This window comes from Pongo abelii, chromosome 5 (genome assembly GCF_028885655.2).
Source record: "Pongo abelii isolate AG06213 chromosome 5, NHGRI_mPonAbe1-v2.0_pri, whole genome shotgun sequence".
Classification (NCBI taxonomy): domain Eukaryota; kingdom Metazoa; phylum Chordata; class Mammalia; order Primates; family Hominidae; genus Pongo; species Pongo abelii.
The window spans coordinates 76624692-76646477 of NC_071990.2; the positions used below are offsets into that span (position 1 = coordinate 76624692).

At 39.0% G+C, this 21786-nt stretch overlaps 1 protein-coding gene across 2 annotated transcripts in view; it reads right to left on the minus strand.

The window, feature by feature from the left end:
• The window catches only part of IMPG1 (interphotoreceptor matrix proteoglycan 1), a 161307-nt gene that overhangs the window by 98902 nt on the left and 40619 nt on the right, over positions 1-21786 (minus strand). For both annotated transcript variants that reach the window (XM_009242015.4, XM_002817076.5), the window contains 5 exons: positions 17682-17848; positions 17376-17404; positions 8574-8638; positions 5178-5281; positions 1824-1964 (listed from right to left, as the gene is read on the minus strand). In XM_009242015.4, coding sequence (XP_009240290.4) covers positions 1824-1964; positions 5178-5281; positions 8574-8638; positions 17376-17404; positions 17682-17848 — 506 coding nt within the window. The remainder of the gene's footprint in view (positions 1-1823; positions 1965-5177; positions 5282-8573; positions 8639-17375; positions 17405-17681; positions 17849-21786) is intronic.

Genomic DNA, 21786 nt, shown 5'->3' on the forward strand with positions numbered 1-21786 from the left:
GTGGGGTGAATGAAGAGGAAGGAATAGAGACAGCAAAGGCCATAGACACATAAGCAAGCAATCTCAAGAAAGGGTGTTGTGAAAGCAATGAGTGAGCCCAGGAGAGACACTGGATGCAGAATGGATAGAGGGAACTTTCCATGTTGAAGTATATAAAACAAGACTTGGAGAAGGGCATTCTAGACAGAGCAGACAGCACATGTAAAGGCTAAATGGGGGGACAAATTGGAAATAGTTTGCATTCCTGGAAACTAGAGTGAAAAGGAGGGGGATGATAAGGAACTGGTATACGGTGAGGCTCAAAAAAAAAAAAAAAGGCAGAGATCTTATTATGGTATATAGATGCCACACTCAGCATAGTAGCTGGATTTATCCTGCAGGGAATTGAAGAGATTTGAATTTAATTAGAGACAGACAGATATAACAAAGGTCGGAGATGGGAGAGACATCTTGGGAAAGCTCCTCAGTTTATTAATTGATGATGTGGACAATATAATTGCCTTCCTCTTATCACCCATGAAAAATATTATGTCTTTAAATTGCATCAAACTGTAAAAATGGAAATATTATGTAAAGACAAAGTATTATGAATTAAGATTTTATATTTTAACCCAGCATCTTCTCTACTTGTGCCTACATAGTCATTTTATTTTATTCAAATCTACTTTATTGAGGTATAATTGACATATCAAAAGCTGTACATATTTAATATATACATCTCGATGAATTTGTCTATAAGTATATACCAGTGAAACCATCACCATTATGGTTATCTAGGCATAGAGCATCTGCATAATGTCTTTCAGTTAAATGAGATTTTAAAACCTACTAATTTTTATTTATTTATTTATTTTACTTTTTGTTTACTTATCTTTTGAGACAGAGTTTCACTCTTTCACCCAGGCTGGAGTGAAGTGGCACGATCTCGGCTCACTGCCACCTCTGTCCCCCGGGTTCAAGTGGTTCTCCTGCCTTAGCCTCCCGAGTAGCTGGGATTACAGGCGCCCACCACCACACCCAGCTAATTTTTGTATTTTTACTAGAGACGGGGTTTTGCCATGTTGGCCAGGCTGGTGTCGAATTCCTGATCCACCTGCCTCAGCCTCCCAAAGTGCTAGGATTACAGGCATGAGCCACTGCGGTTGGCAAAACCTACTAATTTTTGAAGAAAGAGAAATGTAAACACAGTGGTCCCTTTTTATCCTCGGTGGAGGGTACATTCGAAGACCCTATGGATGCCTGAAATTGTGGAGAGTACCTAATCCCATATATACTACATTTTTCTTCCATACACACATACCTATGATAAAGTTTAATTTATAAATTAGGCACAGTAAAAGATTTACAACAATAACTAATAATGAAATAGAACAATTGTAACAATATACTACAAGAAAAGTTATGTGAATGTGGTCTCTCTCTCTCAGTACAATGCCTATGTGATGAGGTGAAGTAAGGTAAATGGTATAGAAATTGTGACATATGTTAGGCTACTATTGACCTTCTTAATGAATTGTTTATTTCTGGAATTTTCAATTTAATATTTTTGGACTGTGGTTGACAGGGTAACCAAAACTGTGGATAGAGGGGGCAGGTGGGGACCACTGCAAGTTTTGAGAATAGAAAAGCTGGAATGAAAAACTTTCCTGGAGATCCATTTGTTCTAACATGTTAGGGCCCATTGTAATTTTGGTTTTCTTTTAAATGGTTAAACATGAATGCCAGGAGAAGCTGGAACTGTTCGCCATAAGGGTTTATGTCCTATCGGCTCCCACCTCTCAGTCACAGCTTGAGGTGTGGTTGTATGGGCCGGGTCTACTCACCTGAAGCTGGGACTTTCCTGCTAGCTCCTGGTAATATGGGGACTGGGAGTCAGCAAGCTCTGCCTTGAACCTCTGGTTTACCAGAGAGACGCTGAGGTCCACTCTCTGCTCCTCGGACACAGTGAATTCTGTTTCTCTTTCCTGAGTGAAAAAAAAAAAAAGGACTTCTGTTAACCTAAACCACAAATAAATGGTTATTTTAGATAATAAATGTTGATACTATCTCAAGAAGTGGATTATGAAGGCTTAAGTGTTTTGCAATCAAAATCTTTTTAACTAGAACTTAGAGAAGAGCCTAGAGTGGTTTAATGAGAAAATTTGTGCTTAAATTTCACATTGAAACTAGTTAGAAAATACCACCAAGCCAAGAGAAAGTTTGAAATTTCTCTCAGAAGGAATGATGTATTTGGGCCACCTTTGGAAGCAGGTGGCTAAGAACAGAGGCATGGTTCTGAGGATCCGGACTTGGTCTCCATCACTAAGGGCCAAGAGGTCATCCATCTTGCCTGTTGGTCTGGAAACCAGCAGGGGTCTCCTATTGCTCTGAATTCATATGGGCTTCCAGGGCACAGAGCAAGCCCAGAGCTCAGTTTCAAACTTGGGTTTGACAGAGTTTTCAACCTTGGATACCCAGAAGATACTAAGGTCCATCAGTTTTCTTAAGAAAGTAAAATTATCTCTGCAGAAAATTGAGTATCTCTGGTTACATACATGGTCTCTTATAGTGAAATTAGAGTTACAGAAGCTGAAAGAAGAGAACAGTTAATAGAAATTGCCCTGAGGGACAGAGCTCAACTGGATAAATGGTAGCAGATGTATTTCCTCCTCATTTCTTGTCACAAACTCCCCTCTGCCATGTGCATGGACAATACTACAGCCGCTCTCTAACTTTAGTAGGACACAAGGAGGATGTGGATTCACGTTTAAAAGACTTCTGATGTTTGTTGAAAAGATTTTCATTCGTTCAAAAAAACACACATTGAGCATCTGTATGGGTGTAGCATGGTGCTAGGATCAATGGGACACTAAACAGTCTGACATGCAGTATTCTTTAGAAGCTTACCATTTTGTTAGGCAAATTGGAAGTTTCATGGAACATTTAAACGACTGTGAAATGAAATATTCTGGGTATATTTAACCAGAGAGAGGAACTTATATTAGCTTTTGAAGAAGATGGGACACAGGGGTTGTGAGAAAAGAGATGACAGATGAGTTGTCTTAGAAATTTTATAGTGAATATACACTGAATTATGGTTAACAATTTTTTCCAACAGTACTTTTCACTGTTGAGGGAAGAGCGTTTTTCAGAAAAATACAATATCTTATTTATTTCTTTTATTTATTTATTTTTTTGACACAGAGTCTCACTCTGTCACCCAGGCTGGAGTGCAATGGTGATCGCAGCTCACTGAAGCCTCAACTTCCCAGGCTCAAGCAATCCTCCCTCCTCGGCCTCTCAAGTAGCTGGGACTACAGGCATGGACCACCATGCCCAGGTAATTTTTAAATTTTTTGTAAAGATGGGGTCTCCCAATCTTGCCTAGGCTGATCTTGAACTCCTAGGCTCAAGTGATCCGCCTGTGTTGGTCTCCCAAGGTGCTAGGATTACAGGTGCGAGCCACCATGCCTGGCTGAAATACAATATTTTCATTCTTTGTTCATGCCAGCAGTTCAACCAAACCTGGAACCATGTGGCCTAATGGGCAGATAGGATGGCCAGCAGGGTCTAATCTCTGATTTATCTTGTAGAGCTGGTGAGGCTGAACTTTGTGCCTTTGCCCTGAAACTTTGACCTGTGCCTTGGAGAGAGGTTGTAATGAAGGGGAAAGGGTTAGAGTAGTCACCTCTCAGGCCCCAGGGGTGGTAGGTCTGGTGGTAGTGGCAGTGTGAGAAGCCAGGTTCTAGTCTGCCACTCCTTATACTGCTGCCTCCTTTGGGGTCTACTGCCTACTTTGTGCAGCCAAAGCTCTACACTCATGGCTAATGAGTGAGGACTAAGCTCTGAGTTTTTCTTATCTTGCCCAAATTCCTATCTAAGGGGTTTGGGGAGTCATGCCCTACACACCATAAATTCTCATCAGATGGATTTTATTTAACCCTATATAGTGTGACTTACTTTCCAATCTGACTCTGGCATAACATTACATGACAAAGAAGAAAATCAACATGTTTTTACTCCAAAACATGTCTCTTTGCCATATTTTGAAATGGCCCTGCAAAGTCATCCTTTGTGGATAAAAATTTGCACTGTAAAGAATCTCTATTAACATAGCTAGATCTTTTTCTTTCAGGCCCTCCAGATCCTGAAGAGAATAACTGAGAGTCTAGCACATTTTAGAGGTCTGAATAGGGAACACTTGTCTTCTATTGTCTCTAAGGGCAGCCACTATGACACTTCAAAAGAACCTTGGTCTACACAACTTTTATCTTAACCTGAACATTTCCTTTCTATTGATTCCAGGTCTTTAGATAAACTGAACCAATTGTCAACCAGAAAATGTTTAAATTTACCTATAGCCTGGAAGCCTCCCCGCTTCAAATTGTCTCGCCTTTCTGTACCAAACCAACGTACTTCTGAAATGTATTTGATTGATGTCTCATGCCTCCCTAAAACCTATGAAACCAAGCTTCACCCTGACCACCTTGGACACATGCTCTCAGTACCTCCTGAGGGCTGTGTCATGGACCGTGGTCACTCATATTTGCCTCAGAATAAATCTCTTCAACTATTTTACAGAGTTGGACACTTTTTGTCAACAATGAGGACAGTGTTTCCCTGCTTCCACAATTAAATTCTGTAACTATCCTCTCATCCCACATACCTTTGTACTCAGAGTGGTGGCCAGTGCTCCTCTTTGCCTTAGAACACTGTGTTTATTTTTCCCTAGTTTTACACACAGGATTTTGATCATTTTGATATCTATTTGACCTATTCATCCCAGACATAACTGAGAACAAAACCTTCACTCTTGTTGTCAACATGGAATTATACTTCAGTGGCGAAAGAGCTTCATGATTGATTGATTCATTCATTCTAACACCTGGAGAGCATATATATATACATGGTTTTGTTAGGTGCTGGGGAAAAAGGGCCCCAGCACTCCACAGTTTATAATTAAATTGTTTCTTGTAACTCCTCCCCCTTTATTCTAGGTCTCAAGCTATGCTTCCCCCCTCAGTACCTAGGAAGAAGTGAGAATAAAGAACAGAACAAAGTCACTGACTTTTAACCAGAGTCACAAAAATACAGCACTAATATTATTTAATGGATGGTTTATCTGTTCTCTTTCCCTGTTTTGCTAAAGAACAAAAACAGGCACATGAAGAGCTAGATCGACTCTAGGAACTTCTTACTGTTGTAGGAATCTTGGTGTCGTTGAGTGTATTATCGAGAATTTCATTGAGGAGGGTGTCATCAGGAGTGAGAGGGAAAGGCCCAAGTGAGACGTTGGCAACATCTGTGAAAATTTTAAAAATTAAAGACACAAAAATGAGAATGGAGGAGTTTAAATTATAACGAGGTCAAAATTCAATATGCTTTTTCTGTCATTCTGGAATTTACAGATATTAGGTGTCTTCTGAACTCATCTTTTTAAGATCATGTAAATATGTTCTTGAAAAAATATGACTCATACTCTGTCTTAAATTCTTCATTCTTTCTCTTAAGGACCCAAATTTGGTGCTTCCCTGTATGTGTTATAGTTAAATGCTTTTGCCAGATGAAATCTGATTAATTTTTTCTTTATGACACTATATAAAGGACACATAGGCAGATGTTTACCTTGAATTTGCTCTTCTGAGAGTTTTCTTAGAATACTGCCCAAGTCTTTAAAATGTAGATTGCTTTAGCAATCATTGAGGCATAAGATTTTAATCAGAAAATCCAAGAGATGAAAGAACATTAAGATGCTATGAATTTCACTTCTTTTAGAACAGATCACCATAAACCATTTCAAATATGTGGCAAATGTTTTGATATTTTTAAAGATCTTCATAGAGTGCAAGTCTGGGTTCTATTCAAGCAAAGGAAAAAGCATTATTGTAATACAAATGCATGTCTTTTTTTTTTTTTTTTTTGAGACGGAGTCTTGCTCTGTCGCCCAGGCTGGAGTGCAGTGGCACAATCTCGGCTCACTGCAACCTCCGCCTCCCGGGTTCATGCCTTCCTCCTGCATCAGCCTCCTGAGTAGCTGGGACTACAGGCGTGTGCCACCATGCCCGGCTAATTTTTGTATTTTTAGTAGAGATGGGGTTTCACCTTACTGGCCAGGCTGGTCTCGAACTCCTGACCTCAGGTAATCCACCCACCTCGACCTCCCAAAGTGCTGGGATTACAGGCGTGAGCCACCGTGCCCAGCCTACAAATGCATTTCTATTTTGTAATAAATTATTATTTAAAAAATGCTCAGAGAAAATAGTGTTATAGTTAATTGGTTTATATTTAGCCAGAAACAACTTTCCATTTCAACCTTAGTTAGACAAAAACATAGAATGCCTTAGTTTATTCTTGTGTTTTAGAAAACAGGATATACTGAAAAATGATTCGATCTTTCCTTATTCCCTGAAGAGTATGTGGTACCTGGGAATCTGCAGTCATAAGTGGTTACTTGTCACTGTGAGGCTCTGTGAAGTAATTGCCCTGGGTGTGGAATTGTGCTTCCTAGTGGGGGCATGAGAGTGGGTATCAGAATCACCTAGGCAAGGCAGTTTTTTGGCTAATAAAGTACATATCCTGTGGCATATCAGAACCTCAAAGGATGTGGTCCCTGGCATCTTCCCCTTCTGCCCTCATTGAAGAATCCTGCTGTGAGCAATTGGGATGGATGTGTTCTGTGCTCTGGACTTCACCAGACTATTACCAATGTAAGGCGTCTTCAAACTTTGTAATTCTATGAATAATGGGTTTATGCTACAATTTTTGTTACAATAAAAAAGTGCTTAGCTAGTATCCTAGAAGAACAAATTTTTATTTGGCTATCCTTCCATTTTATTGCCTTGAAAAGATAAATTATTCACATAATTACACCTAAAAACAATTATTAGGTAGCCTGGGTTTATCTTTGAGTGCATTCAGCCTCTTTTGGAGATTTCTCACTCTTCCTTCACACCTAGGCACCTAGTAACATTTTCCAATCAAAATCTAATCTTAACTGTTCTGTATGTATACTTCAACTGGAGGTGTCCAGAAGTACTGCGGAAATAATTCTAAAACATTTGTTGCTAGAACTCAAATATATGGTGATGATACATTATATTATAATATATCAATTGTCCACTGGTCCCTCAAAGCTTTTATTTAAAAAAATGAAAAATAATTTATAAGAAAGGGGTCATTTTAACTTACTCTAACTTACTAAATCTAATCTTGTTATTACAAAAGTTTCTATCAGCTAAAGTATATTAACTTCAAATTTAAAGTAGAAATACAAATTTCAATTCTCTTATTAATTTTGATTGTTTTCCCATATTAAAATGAAGTCAGTACAAAACATCTTTTTCCATGTTTATATGCTCCTCCTCTAAATAATACCTTTTTGAATAAGACTTGATATTAGGTGTCACAGGTCAAATTTGAGCTGTTTATATGGGGGAATTAACAATGCAGCTCTTCTTTTTATTGTTAAAAATGCATTTTACTGTTATTTTATAATTAAAATTCAACTAGGCTTGTACTATTATTAGCTACAAGTCAGTCTAGAAATGATAAATTAGCTGAACTTAGGAGAAAACTGAAATATAGGCACAGCCAGCTTTCTCTGAATGTCAGTAAAGGAAGAAATGGGAAACTAATATCATTTATTTACAAATATCTATTTTCTCAATTTCTACATTTTAAGTCATCAAAAATTAATTTCTTAAAACATTATTCACATTACTAAAAATCAAATGAACTGGGGAATACATTGCCCAGATAATAGTTTTATTCTGTATATTTAAAAGTATTCTTAGATTATATGTGAAAATGGGAAGACTGCAATAGAAATATAAGTGAAAGAGAAATTTCAAACATCTAATAAACACAGGAGAAATGATTTTCCTCTGCCTTTTGGCAAACTCTAGAATAAATAGTAATATTCAGTATTGATAAGTGCTGCAATGAGACAGGTTCTTGTCTTTTCTGCCAGTGGGATATTTAAATTGTAACAAAATTTCTGGAAAAAAAAATTTGGCAAAATTTATTAAAAGCCTTAAAATCCATAGTGTTTGACTTAGTAATCTATTTTGAGATATTAGTGATTTGACAAAGATTTATGTTTAAATATCTTAATTAAAACACTATTTGTAATGTCAGATACAATGAAGCAATGGTTAAGTTGATGACATCCGTATGGATGCAAAAGAATGTTGCAAGTCATTAAAATGATAACTTTGAAGAAATTTTAGTGAACTATAAAATATCCTTTACATCAGGTTAAGTGGAAAAAAATGATACAAACTCTAAGTAAATATGGTCTCAGTAGTATGTGTATATAATAGAAGAAAGAAGGCAGAAAATAGGCATTAAATGTTCATGATGGTTGCTTCCAAACTGTAAGATATTGAGTGGTTTGGTTTTACCTTTATTCTTTTCTGTATTTTCCAAGTTTTATGCAATAAATTTAAATTATGTTATAAAGTTAGAAATATAAGCTAGTTTTGAGAAAGTACATTATAAATGTTATCTTTAATTAGGAATTGTTTTATAAATAACATGCTATCATGATGATTTGAATGAAAGTTTAGAAGCAAAGAAATTAGATCTAAGCTTACCTGCTGAAATGACAATGGTTTCACCAGGCTCTCCCAATGTCTTCTCTGTAGATATTTCATCTTTTCTATTAGTACAATAGAAAAGAAGGAAGAGGTGGTGAAAGAGAACTTGATGACAGTAGAGAACATACATTTAAATTTCTTATACTGAGTAGACCTAAACGTTATAGGAAAAGCATACCTTAAAACTGGATTGACCTATTTTTAAATTACAGGAGTAATATTTGAATATATTCTCATTGAGGAAAAATTCAAAAAACTCTCCAAAATGGTTATGTTTGACTCCAGTGTTTTCCGTAAGCATCCTGTTTTTTTGTGGTCCTGGGGTTCTGTGGTAGGCAAAGCTGGTCTTTGGGGCCTAATGTTATAGTTCCATTCCACTTACACTGTGTTCCTGACACCAGAGATAATTGATGACATGATCTGTGACTGAAATATTCTTACTAAAATCTCAGACCCTCAAGCCTGCATATCCAGAGTCATTAAGCTTATCTAATAAAGTAACTCTTGTGGTTACAGTAATGGGAAAGAGGTAGATTTCTGGGTAATACAGATTTACTAAATCTGTATTCTGGGCACAGCCATTGCCTGTAATGGTAATCAGCCAAGAAGTTGGGGGTAGGTTCTCAGTGCCATGGAACGATGGTGTGGAAGAGATTCTAGGAGCAGATCCAAGGTCATGGTGGTAGAGCTATTTGTGTATAATATTGACCCATTCTAACAAGCTTTACTTAGAAAGGAGTAGCGGTGAGACAGCCAAGTGGGATGAGGTCCCCCCAAAAACTCTAACCGGCCTGCCCACTGGGATGGAGCCTTGGGAAGTTTGTGCAGTTTGCAGTGGGGAGGAGCCTGGCCCCTCCTCTTCCTGTGTGGAACCTGGGATTCAAGCTGCATGCAGGAAGCACTCTAGCAGGGACTCTGCGCTAGCAAGAGTCCCTATTTTCCCCTTTTCTTCCTTTTCACCCAATAAAACCCTGCTTTACTCACCCTTCAAACCATCTGCAAGCCTAAATTGTCATGGCTATGGGACGGACAAGGACCTTGTCTTTAGCTGAACTAAGGATAAGTCCTGCAACATTTTTTGGCGCCCAACGTGGGGCTTGAGAAGTGGTGAGTGAAATGGGGACTCAAAGCCTCTCACTGATGCTTCTAAGCCTTTTCATCCTTGGACTTCTGAGGGTGGAGGAAACCATGCCCCCATACCCCATTGCTCCTGGGCCTTTTCATGGCCCTTTCCTTCCATTCTCAGGATCAAAAAAGGAGTAGTGAGCAGCAGCTCCCCACTGCTCTCCCCTCCCTGCTGGGGCTGGGACGCATGGTCCAAGGGTCCCACACAGCTGTCTGGCTTGTTCCCAGCTATGCATCACCACAGCAGCCTTCTGCTTCCCTGGCCAAGGGGTTCAGCTCCATCGGACAGTAATTAAACTTTTCTCCCTGGTGGAGGAACTTGCATAAGAGTAAGAGGTTCTTCCCTAGGCATTTTTAAATGATTTTTTTTCTTTTCTCTTCTCCACCCTGTCTGCAGTTAACCTTTAAAGTTCTTTTTCCCCTTTAGCAGGCCAGACCCCCACCCCCAGCAACTATCACTGTATTCTCTGCAAAGTTTTGGTTGTGAAATCAAGCCTCCATTTTGTTATACATCCTGAGGGCATGGCTTGTAACTCCAGTGGCAAGACTTTGCCTTAGGGAATGAGCCTTTTCTGATTCAATATCTGCATGTTTTTCTAAATCTGTCTCTTAAATAGCCCCATGCAGTGACTGGGTTTTCTTGTGCCTCTCTGTGGCAGAACTGTCTTGTTGGCTTCACAATAGGTAATGCCTGCGGACATATGGAATTAATTACACCCTTAACGAAAAAGGCAAACCTCGGCTGCAGTCAGCACACAATTAAAGTAAATTACCAGGTTTTACCTTAAAGTTAAAAATTGTTAGGAGTTAACATTATAACATGTAATTGAAACTACTGAAACTAAATTTATATGTAAGGGGTGTAAGAATAGTAACATGTTTTTTTATAGTAAAAGGTTATAAGAAGGCATGGAAAAGTAAACTTTTGCCTAGGGTTAAAGGAGTATATTAAATTATATAGAAAAAAGCTGAAGGTTCAAAGAAGTGCTGGAAGAATTGTGGAAATTACTCTTGCAGAAGAGGTTCTTTGTGTGAACATATTGACTATTCAAAAAAAGGTATTATATGGTTTTTCCATAAATTGAGCATTGAGATAAAACCATAACAAAATTTTCTTCAGGCACTAATCTGCTCTTTGGCAAAATTTGTAAAGGGTTATAAAAGGTTTTTGCTTCTTTAAGATTTTTGAGTCAACGTTTTGGCACAATAAATAATTTATGGCAATCTGGAATTATATTTCATAATATCGAGTGCTTTAGACATATTTAAAAGGCTTCTCAAAATCAAACTTCAGTTTCAAAATTGTCCTTCCTGACACCTGGCTTTTTGGATAGTCCAGAGAGACCCTAGAATGTCCAGAAAAGAGGTAAACAGGATTATTTGACTTATTTAGGTACATGGGATTGTCAAAATGATGTTCACTCTTCTTTAGTTCATATCTTGGTAAATAATGTTAATCTATGTTCCAAAATTCTATGGGATTTCAAAAATTCTAATCTCTAAATGTATGCTGTCAATCATAATTAAGGTTGTTAAGTTATTGTAAACCACGGAGATAACCAAATTTGTCAATTGTGTTTCTAACTGTAGCTACGCTGGACATTTTGCTATTCACAGACAATTGGTGTCTTGTTTTTATCCTTTTCAAAAGATGGTTTATAATAAGCTGTAGGACTTTAACAGGTGCTCTCAAATACAGGATTCTGTTAACCTTGGAGATTGTAACATTGGAATAAAGGAAAATGTACAGGACTCATGAGAAGCTGAAATGCTCACGAATATCAAACCAGAGTTAATTAGATGGACAGAACTCAGAAAGCTGAAGCAACCTTTTGACTTTTTCTTGGAATACTGCTGATCCTAGTTTTATTTTTCAGAGTCAAGGAAACTTATTTTGAACTATTTATAGCCTTTAACAATTAAGTAAGGGCCGGACACAGTGGCTCACACCTGTAATCCCAGCACTTTGGGAGGCCGAGGCAGGTGGATCACAAGGTCAGGAGATCAAGACCATTCTGGCTAACATGATGAAACCCTGTCTCTACTAAAAAATAGAAAAAATCAGCCGGGCGTGGTGGTGGGTGCCTGTAGTCCCAGCTACTCAGGAGGCTGAGGCTTGAACCTGGGAGGCGGAGCTTGCAGTGAGCCAAGATCGTGCCACTGCACTCCAGCCTGGGCGACAGAGTGAGACTCTGTCTCAAGAAAAAAAAAAATTAAGTAAGGTATACTCCTGGGGTGAAAATTTGGAGCATGCTTGTTTCTCTCTGCCTGGTTCCTTTAGAATTTGGAAACTATCTGTGAGTATTCTTAACTTTCGGCAATATAGTTGTTTGCATCAGTGCAATAAGAATCCATTTTTCTTTTGCAACAAGACACAATTGGAAAAATTGGGTATTTTATCAAGGGTTTGACTGAAAGTGTATGCTTCCCTTTAAGGAGTCAATCTCGACTTACAGAACAAATAAAACTCAGTGGGGAAACTGGCTTCATACCCTTGTCTATGCAGTCCCTGTACAGGGTTCTTGACCTATGGTCAGTAAAGAATGTCACTTTCTAACAGGTCCAGGAGCTCCAAGTTTATCATAGGACCTTAAGAGGAGGAGATCACCCAACTCACAGGTATTTGAGGATACAAACCCAGAGCTGGGATCAGCATTAAAAGGTCTCACCTGAGATTCCTTGTGGAACAGACTTCCATCAAAGCCAATCCAAAAGGCTTATGTAGAAATAATTATTCTTGCTGCACTTTATTCAAATAATTAGGCCAAGTATAAAACCAAAGTCTATTTGCAAACAACTCAGTCCTATTATGATTTTGTTTTTAACAAAAATGAGGACTGGAGAGAGGGAAATTATGTTTCAAAACTTATCATACATTTGTCATTAAATTCTAAACTCATTAGTTGTTTTTAAGTTTTTGCCTATATTTTAGACTAACCCTGCTTGTTCCTGTGAACCAACCAGCAATCTCTGGCTGCAGCTCAGAAAGAACAAGAGGGATGGGTAATGTAGAAATCTGGATCAATATTCTGGTTCTGAGCAATTATCCTGCAAATCCTGCCAGGTGATGGAATAAATAGGGAATAAATAGGGTGCCCATCACCCAGAGGTTTCGTTTTTGGGGAAGTAAGACCAAGGGAACTAACCAAAGCCAAGCACCATGCACCCAAATTCTAGCAAGCATAACTATAGCTACCAGTTATCTTGGTGTGTCACAAGACATCCTTTTCTCTCTCAGAGGACTCAGTTCCACAGTTTCACCTTAGCGTTTGGCTTATGATAAGGAGTCCATGTAACCCCCCGAGACATATTTTTTCCCAAACTCAATTCCAAGCTTTAGATAAAAGCCCTAGGAAGGAAAACTGGATCTGAGGGATCCAGAGGCAAATGAAAACAAAGGTTAAAAGGCACAGTGCAGGTGAGCATGGCTGATTCCTGCCGATTAAGCCAACCCCAAGCTTCCTGTTTCATGGATAAAGGGCACGTTAATATCTATGGTATAAATGAGGTCTAGGGAATTCCAAGGCTACTGACAGTAGCAGGGATAGAGACATAGGTGAGAGCAGATCATTCCTATTCTCTAAGGCCCTGTCTGCTTGATGGGTGTAAGCTGTTTTGGCACTCATGGTGGGACCTGACAAGGTCACTGGGATTCGGGGATGCAAGGATGGAGGAGGGAAAGAGGATGCTTTTCATTCTCTCCCTCATGTATCTTGGGCATATGTTAGGAAGAGAAGGAAACCAGAGATGCTTGCTCCCCTCTTTCTAGATGGGTAGCCATTCATCTTCAGTCTGTACCCCTTTCAAATGCATCCTGAACCCCTGGGACTCCTTTAAAGAATGCCTTCTTTTCCTTTCTCCTCCTCTGTTCTCTCTTCACGGATAGGTAATATGCTCCCCTGAGATGCATCCTCCAAACTGGAAAGAGTTAATTTCCCAAGCCTTAAACTGGTTGTCTTGGGATTGGGCTCAGGGGAAAGGAACCCAGAAGCCCAACATGCTGGCAAAAAGGGCCATCAGACTCCAAACAGTCGTGCAACCAGAGCCTCGGACAACGGCCCCTTCTGCTGGGAATCCTTAAATAGGCCTCTGAGGAAGCTCTGACTGCTGTTTCCCCAAAACAGCAGCCCCTGTCAGCAGGAAGCACTTAAGATTGGTCTTTGTCTTTATTCTTAATCCAACAGCTGTTAGATGTACTTCTTTAGAGTGGTGAATGAGACAGCCAAGTCGGGGGGGGGTGGTCCCTGGAAAAACTCCAACCAGCCTGTCCACTGGGGTAGAGCCTCTGGAAGTTCATGATATTTGCAGCAAGGAGGAGCCTGGCCCATCCTCTTTTGGTGCAGAACCTGGGATTCAAGCTGTGGATGCGAAGCAGTCTAGCTAGGTGAGTGTGCCTGTTTCCCCTTTTTCTTCCTTTCCACCTGATAAAACCCTGCCTTACTCAGCCTTCCAACCATCTGCAAGCCTAAATTTTCATGGCTGTGGGACAGACAAGGACCCTGTTTTTAGCTGAACTAAGGAAAAGTCCTGCAACAGTGGTAGTAATATCTTCTGAAACTCACTGAAAGGTTTGTTACTATAAGCGATTAGGTCCCAAAGCATTGTGTCTGTGTTAGTATAATATAGTAGCAGTTGACCAATATATTTGATCTAATTTTCTGTGGCTCAGGATGATGGGCAGACCAAGGGTAATGGCTAGGTGTTCTGTTGTTTTACAGTACAGTTATCTAGAATTAGTCATAGCCAATAGTATCTCCTACATATTTCTGCCACACCCAATTCTGCCATATTGTTAATGTGTAATATACAAAATATTATCAATCAGCCTGCCACAGGGTCTGGCCAATCAGAACAGATGTTAATTGTAAACAAGGATGACTACAGTGGTCCACGCAGGCCAGATAGAAATTTTGCTGCTATAGTGGAATTTGAAATTAGCTATTCTTGTTATTTTTTTCTGGTATTATACTATGTACTTAATAAATGGTTTTTATGGAGACCGTATTTAACAACTCTCATTATATCAAACATTATAGCACTTATAGCCTAGACAATTTGTTTTTTACTTTACAGATCTTTGTTTATAGTAAGATCTCCTTCCTCTTAATATCACTTTCATCTCCTTCCCTGTCTTGCTGTAAAAAAAGTAACCAAGAAGAATAGCTAGTAAAATCCTGGCTATTGCATTAGTTACAAGTCAACAGTCCATTTTGTGCAGGACTCTGTGGGATGATGTTTTCTTGTCCTTTACTAAAAGATGTGATTCTGCCACTAAACTGGCAATCTATACCATCACCGAGGATCTGTAATTTGGGAAGCTGAGCTACTCAGTTCTTCCACTGGCTTTTATTTCAAAGTCATTTGAAATTGGCGGACTTACGGGTTAGTCAGGTGAGAAAATTTTGTTTTGTCTTCTTGGAAAGGTTTAAAGTAAAAGATAATTTCTTTTCTTTCTTTCTTTTTTGAAAACAACTTGGTAACCATAGCTAATGTAAAATGTTTGTTTCATGTTCCTTTCTTTCTCTCCAGCAATGCTGGCAGGCACAGGAATAGATGAAATGCTTCTATTACGTTTTCTTTCTGGCTTGGGTAATTGTTTCTTATAATTTTTAATGGTTGTCTGTCAAGATTTGGTACATTCTGTTGATTTTTTTTTTCCTTATGGATGGACCCTGCGTTGCTTTCTTTTTATTTTTTGAAAATGGAAGCATCAGTAAAGTATTATCCTATATTTAAATGAGAAGAATCAATATGTCTGTGTTTTGTGAGCAAAGGTAATACTCTAGTACTATTTTCCTTAGTCACATTATTTCTCCTGGCAATATCTTTTAAAAATCTATAAAAGAGTGGCTTGATAGACATAATTGATTAACAAAATATATGAGGATTTTGCTCAGTTTTGTATAGTAGGTGGGAAAGTATGAAACAGTTCCTGACCTTGAGGAGTTTATACTCCTACAGGAAAACTGGAGAAAGCAAGAGACTGTTCAATAAAAATCTAAGTACCAAACAGAGTACAAAGTTCAAAGCAGGAAGAGATTGCTGCAAACTCAAATAGTCTGTTAAGACATCCTGGTGAGGTGGGATTCCACCTAGAGCTTGAAAGAGAGTAGCATTTGGATAGATGGAGTGGAAAAGGCAGATTCTTCCAAGCAAGAGGGAAAGGCTAGGGTCAGAATCCGAATGAGTAGGGTGTGGTTGATATGCAGTGAGGAAGAGGCATGGTGGCAGCCATGGAATCATGGATAATAATAATGGGGGCCAAGGTCAGAAAGGTCAGAAGGTGAAAGGTCTGGATTAGTTAGTTTGGCTTCTGCCTCAGTGAAAGTTCTAGCAAGAAACAGATGACTCTCTCATAGTAGGGTAACTTGTGCAAAGTTCACCAAAGGGATTATTTATGAAGTTGTGTGAAGAGTATAAGAGCAACCACAAGGGAGAGTGTAGTACCCCACAGGTTCAGTAACAGTGGGGTGCTAAAAATATCCTTGAGGCCAGAAGGGGTGAGAGGAGACCAGGAGCCAGACACAGAGAAGGCCCTGTGGAAAGAACAGTCAGGCAGGAACTGAGCTGAAGCTGAAGAAGGCCAATAGGCCTTAAAGACTCTGCAGGTGTGTCTGTAAATTTTCTGCCAGCATTCTCTTCTCTCTCTGATTTCTTCCTCGTCACTGGCTGGCCATAACCAGAAGCCAGAGGCAAGGGATGCCACTGATGCAGTTCTTACCACTCAGCCTCCTGCACAAGGAGGTGGGCTGGAAAAGGTCGGGAGTGGATATTCAGAATGGCAAGAGGAAGATGTAGGAATCTTTTGAAAGCCATTGAACAGGGCTCAATGTAATAAAAGGAATATTTCAGACATCAGTCTAGCAGCAGTTATGCAAGTTAAGGAGGAGAAGAGGTTAGAAGCAAGGAAATCTGTCAGGGAGATCAGATTAGACATTTTTCACAGAGTATATTAATAAGGTCCTAGACTAGGTTAGTGGTAAAGGGAATAGAAACAAAGGGATAAATGTGAAAGGCATTGTAAGGTATGGTCAGTAATTCATATGACCAAATTTGTGTCTCTCTTTGTAGTTTATCTTCAGATTTAGACTTCTAAATATCATAAATGAGTTTAGAGTTTGACAACAACGTCTCTCTTCTTTAATCATTTAATCTAATGAAGTTTTCCTTTTCTCTTTATTTTGTTTTTTGATTTTCTTATTTGATATTCAGTTCTTGTTGAGGATATAACTTAGAGCTTTAGTAATTTAGTTTGAGAGATGTTAACACTTCACAGAATACCAAATGAGAGTTCAAAATTCAAGTTGTTCTTTGATTGTCTTAAATATTTTCTTGATGTAACTAATAGTTTACCATAAATTCTAAAAATCAAACCAGTTTAATTTCTCTATTTCTTATAAGTGAAGGTGCACGTTAGATACATATCACATAACAATAAATTCATTTTATCTGCAAATAATGCAAACATCTATCTAAATATATAAGGTCTATTTATTTTTGTTTTATGTGCTGATTTATCTTCAGTACATTATATGCAGGAATTGTCTGTCAGAATAATCTACACAGATCTTAGTGGCTGACATAAAATCCTACAGGTAGAATAGCTTAGTTTCACTCCATTATATGATCTTTTTAAATTCAAGAACATACACACACTCTATTTTGGGTACTTGCCTGTCAGGGAAACTTCTCTGTTGTATTCTCTGCAAAAAGATAAAGATAAAAAGTAATTTTACCAGGAGATAATGCCAACTGAAGAGCTAAAGTCTATTTTCATTCCCTTCTCCCTTAAACTACACTTCAACCTGACTGTACCATATTATTTTGCAAGAATAAAATTTCTATTGGCCTAATCAGATACCTCCAAGCACTTCTTCAATTAACCCTTATGTTGTGGAAACCAATTCAAAAGGCCTAGGGGCTGGAGCCTGGGAACAGTTCGTGCAGTGTTCCAAATAACCATGTGGTGTTTAGGCTCACCTGCTGGAGAAGATCCAGGTGCTCCTGGGAATTGCTGAAGTTTTTTCCAATGTCAAAGAGGCAGAAGGTCTCCTGCTGGCAGATGCTGACCCAGTCCTGATATTCCCCTGTGTCAGGGATGCGATCCAGAAAGATCCGATATGCTTCCCATACTGCTTCCTGACACACTGTAATACAGAGTCATTAATGGCCATGCCCTAAGAGGGTCCCCGTACCCAATCCCAAGCAAAGTCTAATAACATGGAAAATTATTTCATGGCTTATGTTGACACACTAATTTACAGTCTCTAAAAGTTAATTCATTTAACAAATATTTATTGAGTACTTACTATATGCTATGGAGAAAAAGGAAAGCAAGAAAATAGGGAATATTATGTGTGCATGTGTGTGTGTGTGTGTGCAAAACTGCAGTTTAAAATAGAGTGGTTGAGGAAGACCTCACTATAAAGGTGACTTCTGAGCCATTTGGGAAAAGTAAAGTCTCCCAGTTTGTGGAGTGCTAGGGGCACTGAAGGAGCAGGGAGGATGTCACTGTGGCCAGAGCAAGGTTGAGAGTAATAGAGGATGAAGATAGAAAGATGTGGCGAGGGCCAGTAGCAGTGGCTGAAGCCTGTAATCCCAGCACTTTGGGAGGCCGAGGTGGGCGGATCACCTGAGGTCAGGAGTTCGAGACCAGCCTCAACATGGAGAAAGCCCGTCTCTACTAAAAATACAAAATTAGCTGGGCGTGTTGGTGCATGCCTGTAATCCCAGCTACTCGGGAGGCTGAGGCACGAGAATTGCTTGAACATGGGAGGCAGAGGTTGTGGTGAGCCGAGATCACGCCATTGCACCCTAGTCTGGGCAACAAGAGCGAAACTCCGTCTCAAAAAAAAAGAAAGATGTGGTGAGGTGAACACAGATTGTGTAGGGTTTTGCAGACCAGCAGTCTCCAAACTGGAGTACAGGTCCCCTGGCTGTCCTTGAAGACTTTCCAAGTGATGAGCAGGCACACAACATTTAAAGAGAATCAATTTCCAGGTCTCCATTTTCCTGTGTAGGCTTTCCTAAAATTGGTCTCTCTAAAGACATACCTCTTCATTGATACTTCCCTTTTGATCACAATCTTTTCCCCATTCATCCATCCCTATTCTTATTGTGGCACAGTGCCTCTAGGTTATCACACCAAGGAGCAATTTGCAATAACAATACTGAGTTTGAGAAAGGGAGTGAACTGAGCTGAGGGACAACACACATTTTGGCAGTCTAGGTGATTTATGATTCTTTGCTTTCAACAAATTAAAAGGAGTCCTAATAGGTTGACAGCTGATCGATAGATCATTAAAAATAATGATGACAGATCATGATGTGATTATTGGCATATAATGACAAAGGAATTTAAAGAATAAGAACAGTGCTATAACAAAACTCCATCTGTTCCCATCTACTTATTTATGTAAAGAAGTTTTCTCAACACCTAACTGAAACTAAGTAAAATAATAGGGATAAAATTGATGTTAAACCTAGTCTCATTTTAGCAATGCACAATATAAATAACGACTAATTGTATATGAACAATTAGAGGAGCAAAACCAAAGCAATTACTTTGATCCAGAGGCAGAAGCTAAGGAAGCATAAGCTACAGATCCTTTTTTAACATTGATTTCTTCCAAAGCCCTGTTTAGAATATTGCATTTGCAATTTTGTATTTACAAACATTAACACCCACAAAACTTGAATCTCACTCTATATCCATCCATCAATAAAAACTAAAACTATATGTGTTTAGTTTTAATTGATTATATATTTAAAATGATAAATGCAACTGAATCCAGAAGAAATTCCTTTTTACACATAAATCTTATAGTCACAAGAAACAAAAAATGTAATTTCAATTTATGTTCATATTTTTGTTACTAAAAAGTATTTTAGAGCAATCAATAACAGATTTTCAAGGATAAACATAAATTACATTAAAATGAGACTCTGAGGAGGGAAGTGGAATGGAAATGTGAATGTATGGAGAAAAAGGAACCATGTGACATTTCCTACTGTTAAGAATAATTTGCTCACGTATCTGTTAAAAGAATTTGATGGTAAATATTGAGTGGCTATGGTAGATTCTACTGGATACATGAGAAAGATCCAATTCTAGTTTTATTTTAAATATCAATATTTACAGCTCACCAAAAATTACATCCTATTTATTAATTTAAACTTGACAAAAAACTTTAGATGTCAATGGAAAAGCATGCGAGGGGATTATATAGTTAAAAAGTTGTTTTAGGGGATTAAGAGAGCAAAAAATGTTGGAAGCCTCCCTATAAGCATTTGTAATATGTTGATTTTTAACTCTAGAGCAGTGGAAACAATTGGAGCCTTTAGGGCAGAGGCTGACACCATCTGACTTACTGAAGAAACACTTAAAGAAACACTGCTGTGCTGAGAAAAAGGACCGTGGGGAGGAATAGGGTGAGACGAGACCAATCTGGAGACTCTTACGCCTATATGTTATTCCTTCCTCCCCACTTATTCCATGTCTGGATTTCTCTTAGCTTTCTGTTTTAAGAAGAAAATTCCAGAACAATAGAAGCTCAGGTCATTTACCAGCAGCAACCTGACCAGAACCTTCAAGGTAATTGATCTTTTAATGAGTAACCCACAAAGACAGGAGAGGGTGCAGTCCTGACCACCTCAGATGTGCCATCTGGTTTCTCACACTGGGGGAAATAACAGGGATCAACATGTGGGAAGCAATGGAATACCTCACCTTGCAGAGTTCATTTTTGTGAACTGTCTACTGCCAGGCAAGGATCAAGAAGTTTTAATGCCTTTTCTGATACAAACCAGCAAGCTGTCTCTGACCCTTCATCTCTGGTCAATAGTCTACATAATATACAAGAAGAAAAGAACACTTGGATGTTTTCAGATTTGTCCAGACCCTAACAGTTGTATGTCCAGTCTAAGCAAACCAGCTGCCTTTGCTAGTCTTCTTTCTTACATACTCCACACTCTCTCTGGGGATGTTATTTTGTGGCTACTTCAATTCAAAACCTATATAAGTGCCAGAGATACAACAATACATAAAATAAACTAGCACTGTCTTTGGTGATTTCATGGACAATATCTAAGTGTTGGTGACTTTCATGGACAATATCTGTGTGTGAAACATCGGGGAAGATATTATGGGACAATCTCTTCTGTTTACAAGTTAGGCACAACCTTGAGTGTGTTGCTTTTGGTCTCAGATTAAGATTTGCTTTTATTTCATTCCAATTTAAGTCTTGAACGAATTGTGTTCTTTGTTGAGCCTAGCTGCTCCCAGTTGAGCCCAAACTCAGACTGGCAGGCATCATAACTGATGTAGACAGATGTATACAGAAGTTCATTTTCCTGGGTGCTATGTAGCCTGAGGATGCATCACCAGTTATGCAGAGATTTCTACAGGGAGTCTCTGTCATATGGTTGTGGGGACTGAGGTTGAGCAGTCAAATAAGAGGTACTATTTTTGTTGTGTGCATCTTCCTAGTTCTGCTCCTTTCCCTGCTGTTCTTTCTCCTACCACAGGACACAGAATTACTCGAAACCTTCCAGAAGGGCCCTGAAAGAATCTTCTTTCTAGAGCATAATGTCTGAAGTTGCTTGAAAAATTATCTCCCTGTGACATTGTAGTTTATAGGAATCATAATGTTAAGGATGAAATCTCAGACTCTTTCTGAGGGGCAGGCTTTCTTTTTTTGTGGCTCCTCTGATGTTATTTTTCTCTTGGAAGCTTCTCACAAGCCAGGAGGCATAGACTCTTTCCATGATTGGAAGCACCAGCCCACTACCCACCAGGATAGCCCCCCATCCTTACTGGGGAAGTATCAAAAAAACCGTTGAAAGTTGAGGCATCAAAGGACCTCAGGGCTGGGAGGGACCTGAAAACTTCTCAAAATTGGATTTTTGTAAACCTTTGATTTACCTGTTCTGTACTATCCTCCTTTGAACCTGCTGGGAGGGACTGCCACAGTGATTCTAGAGAAATCCAGCACCTTGGCCTCCCTCCCACTCCAGTCTTCCCACAGTTGCCGGCCAATGCCTGAAATCTGATCACAGAATGTCAGCTTCTCTGCTGAAGGTCATA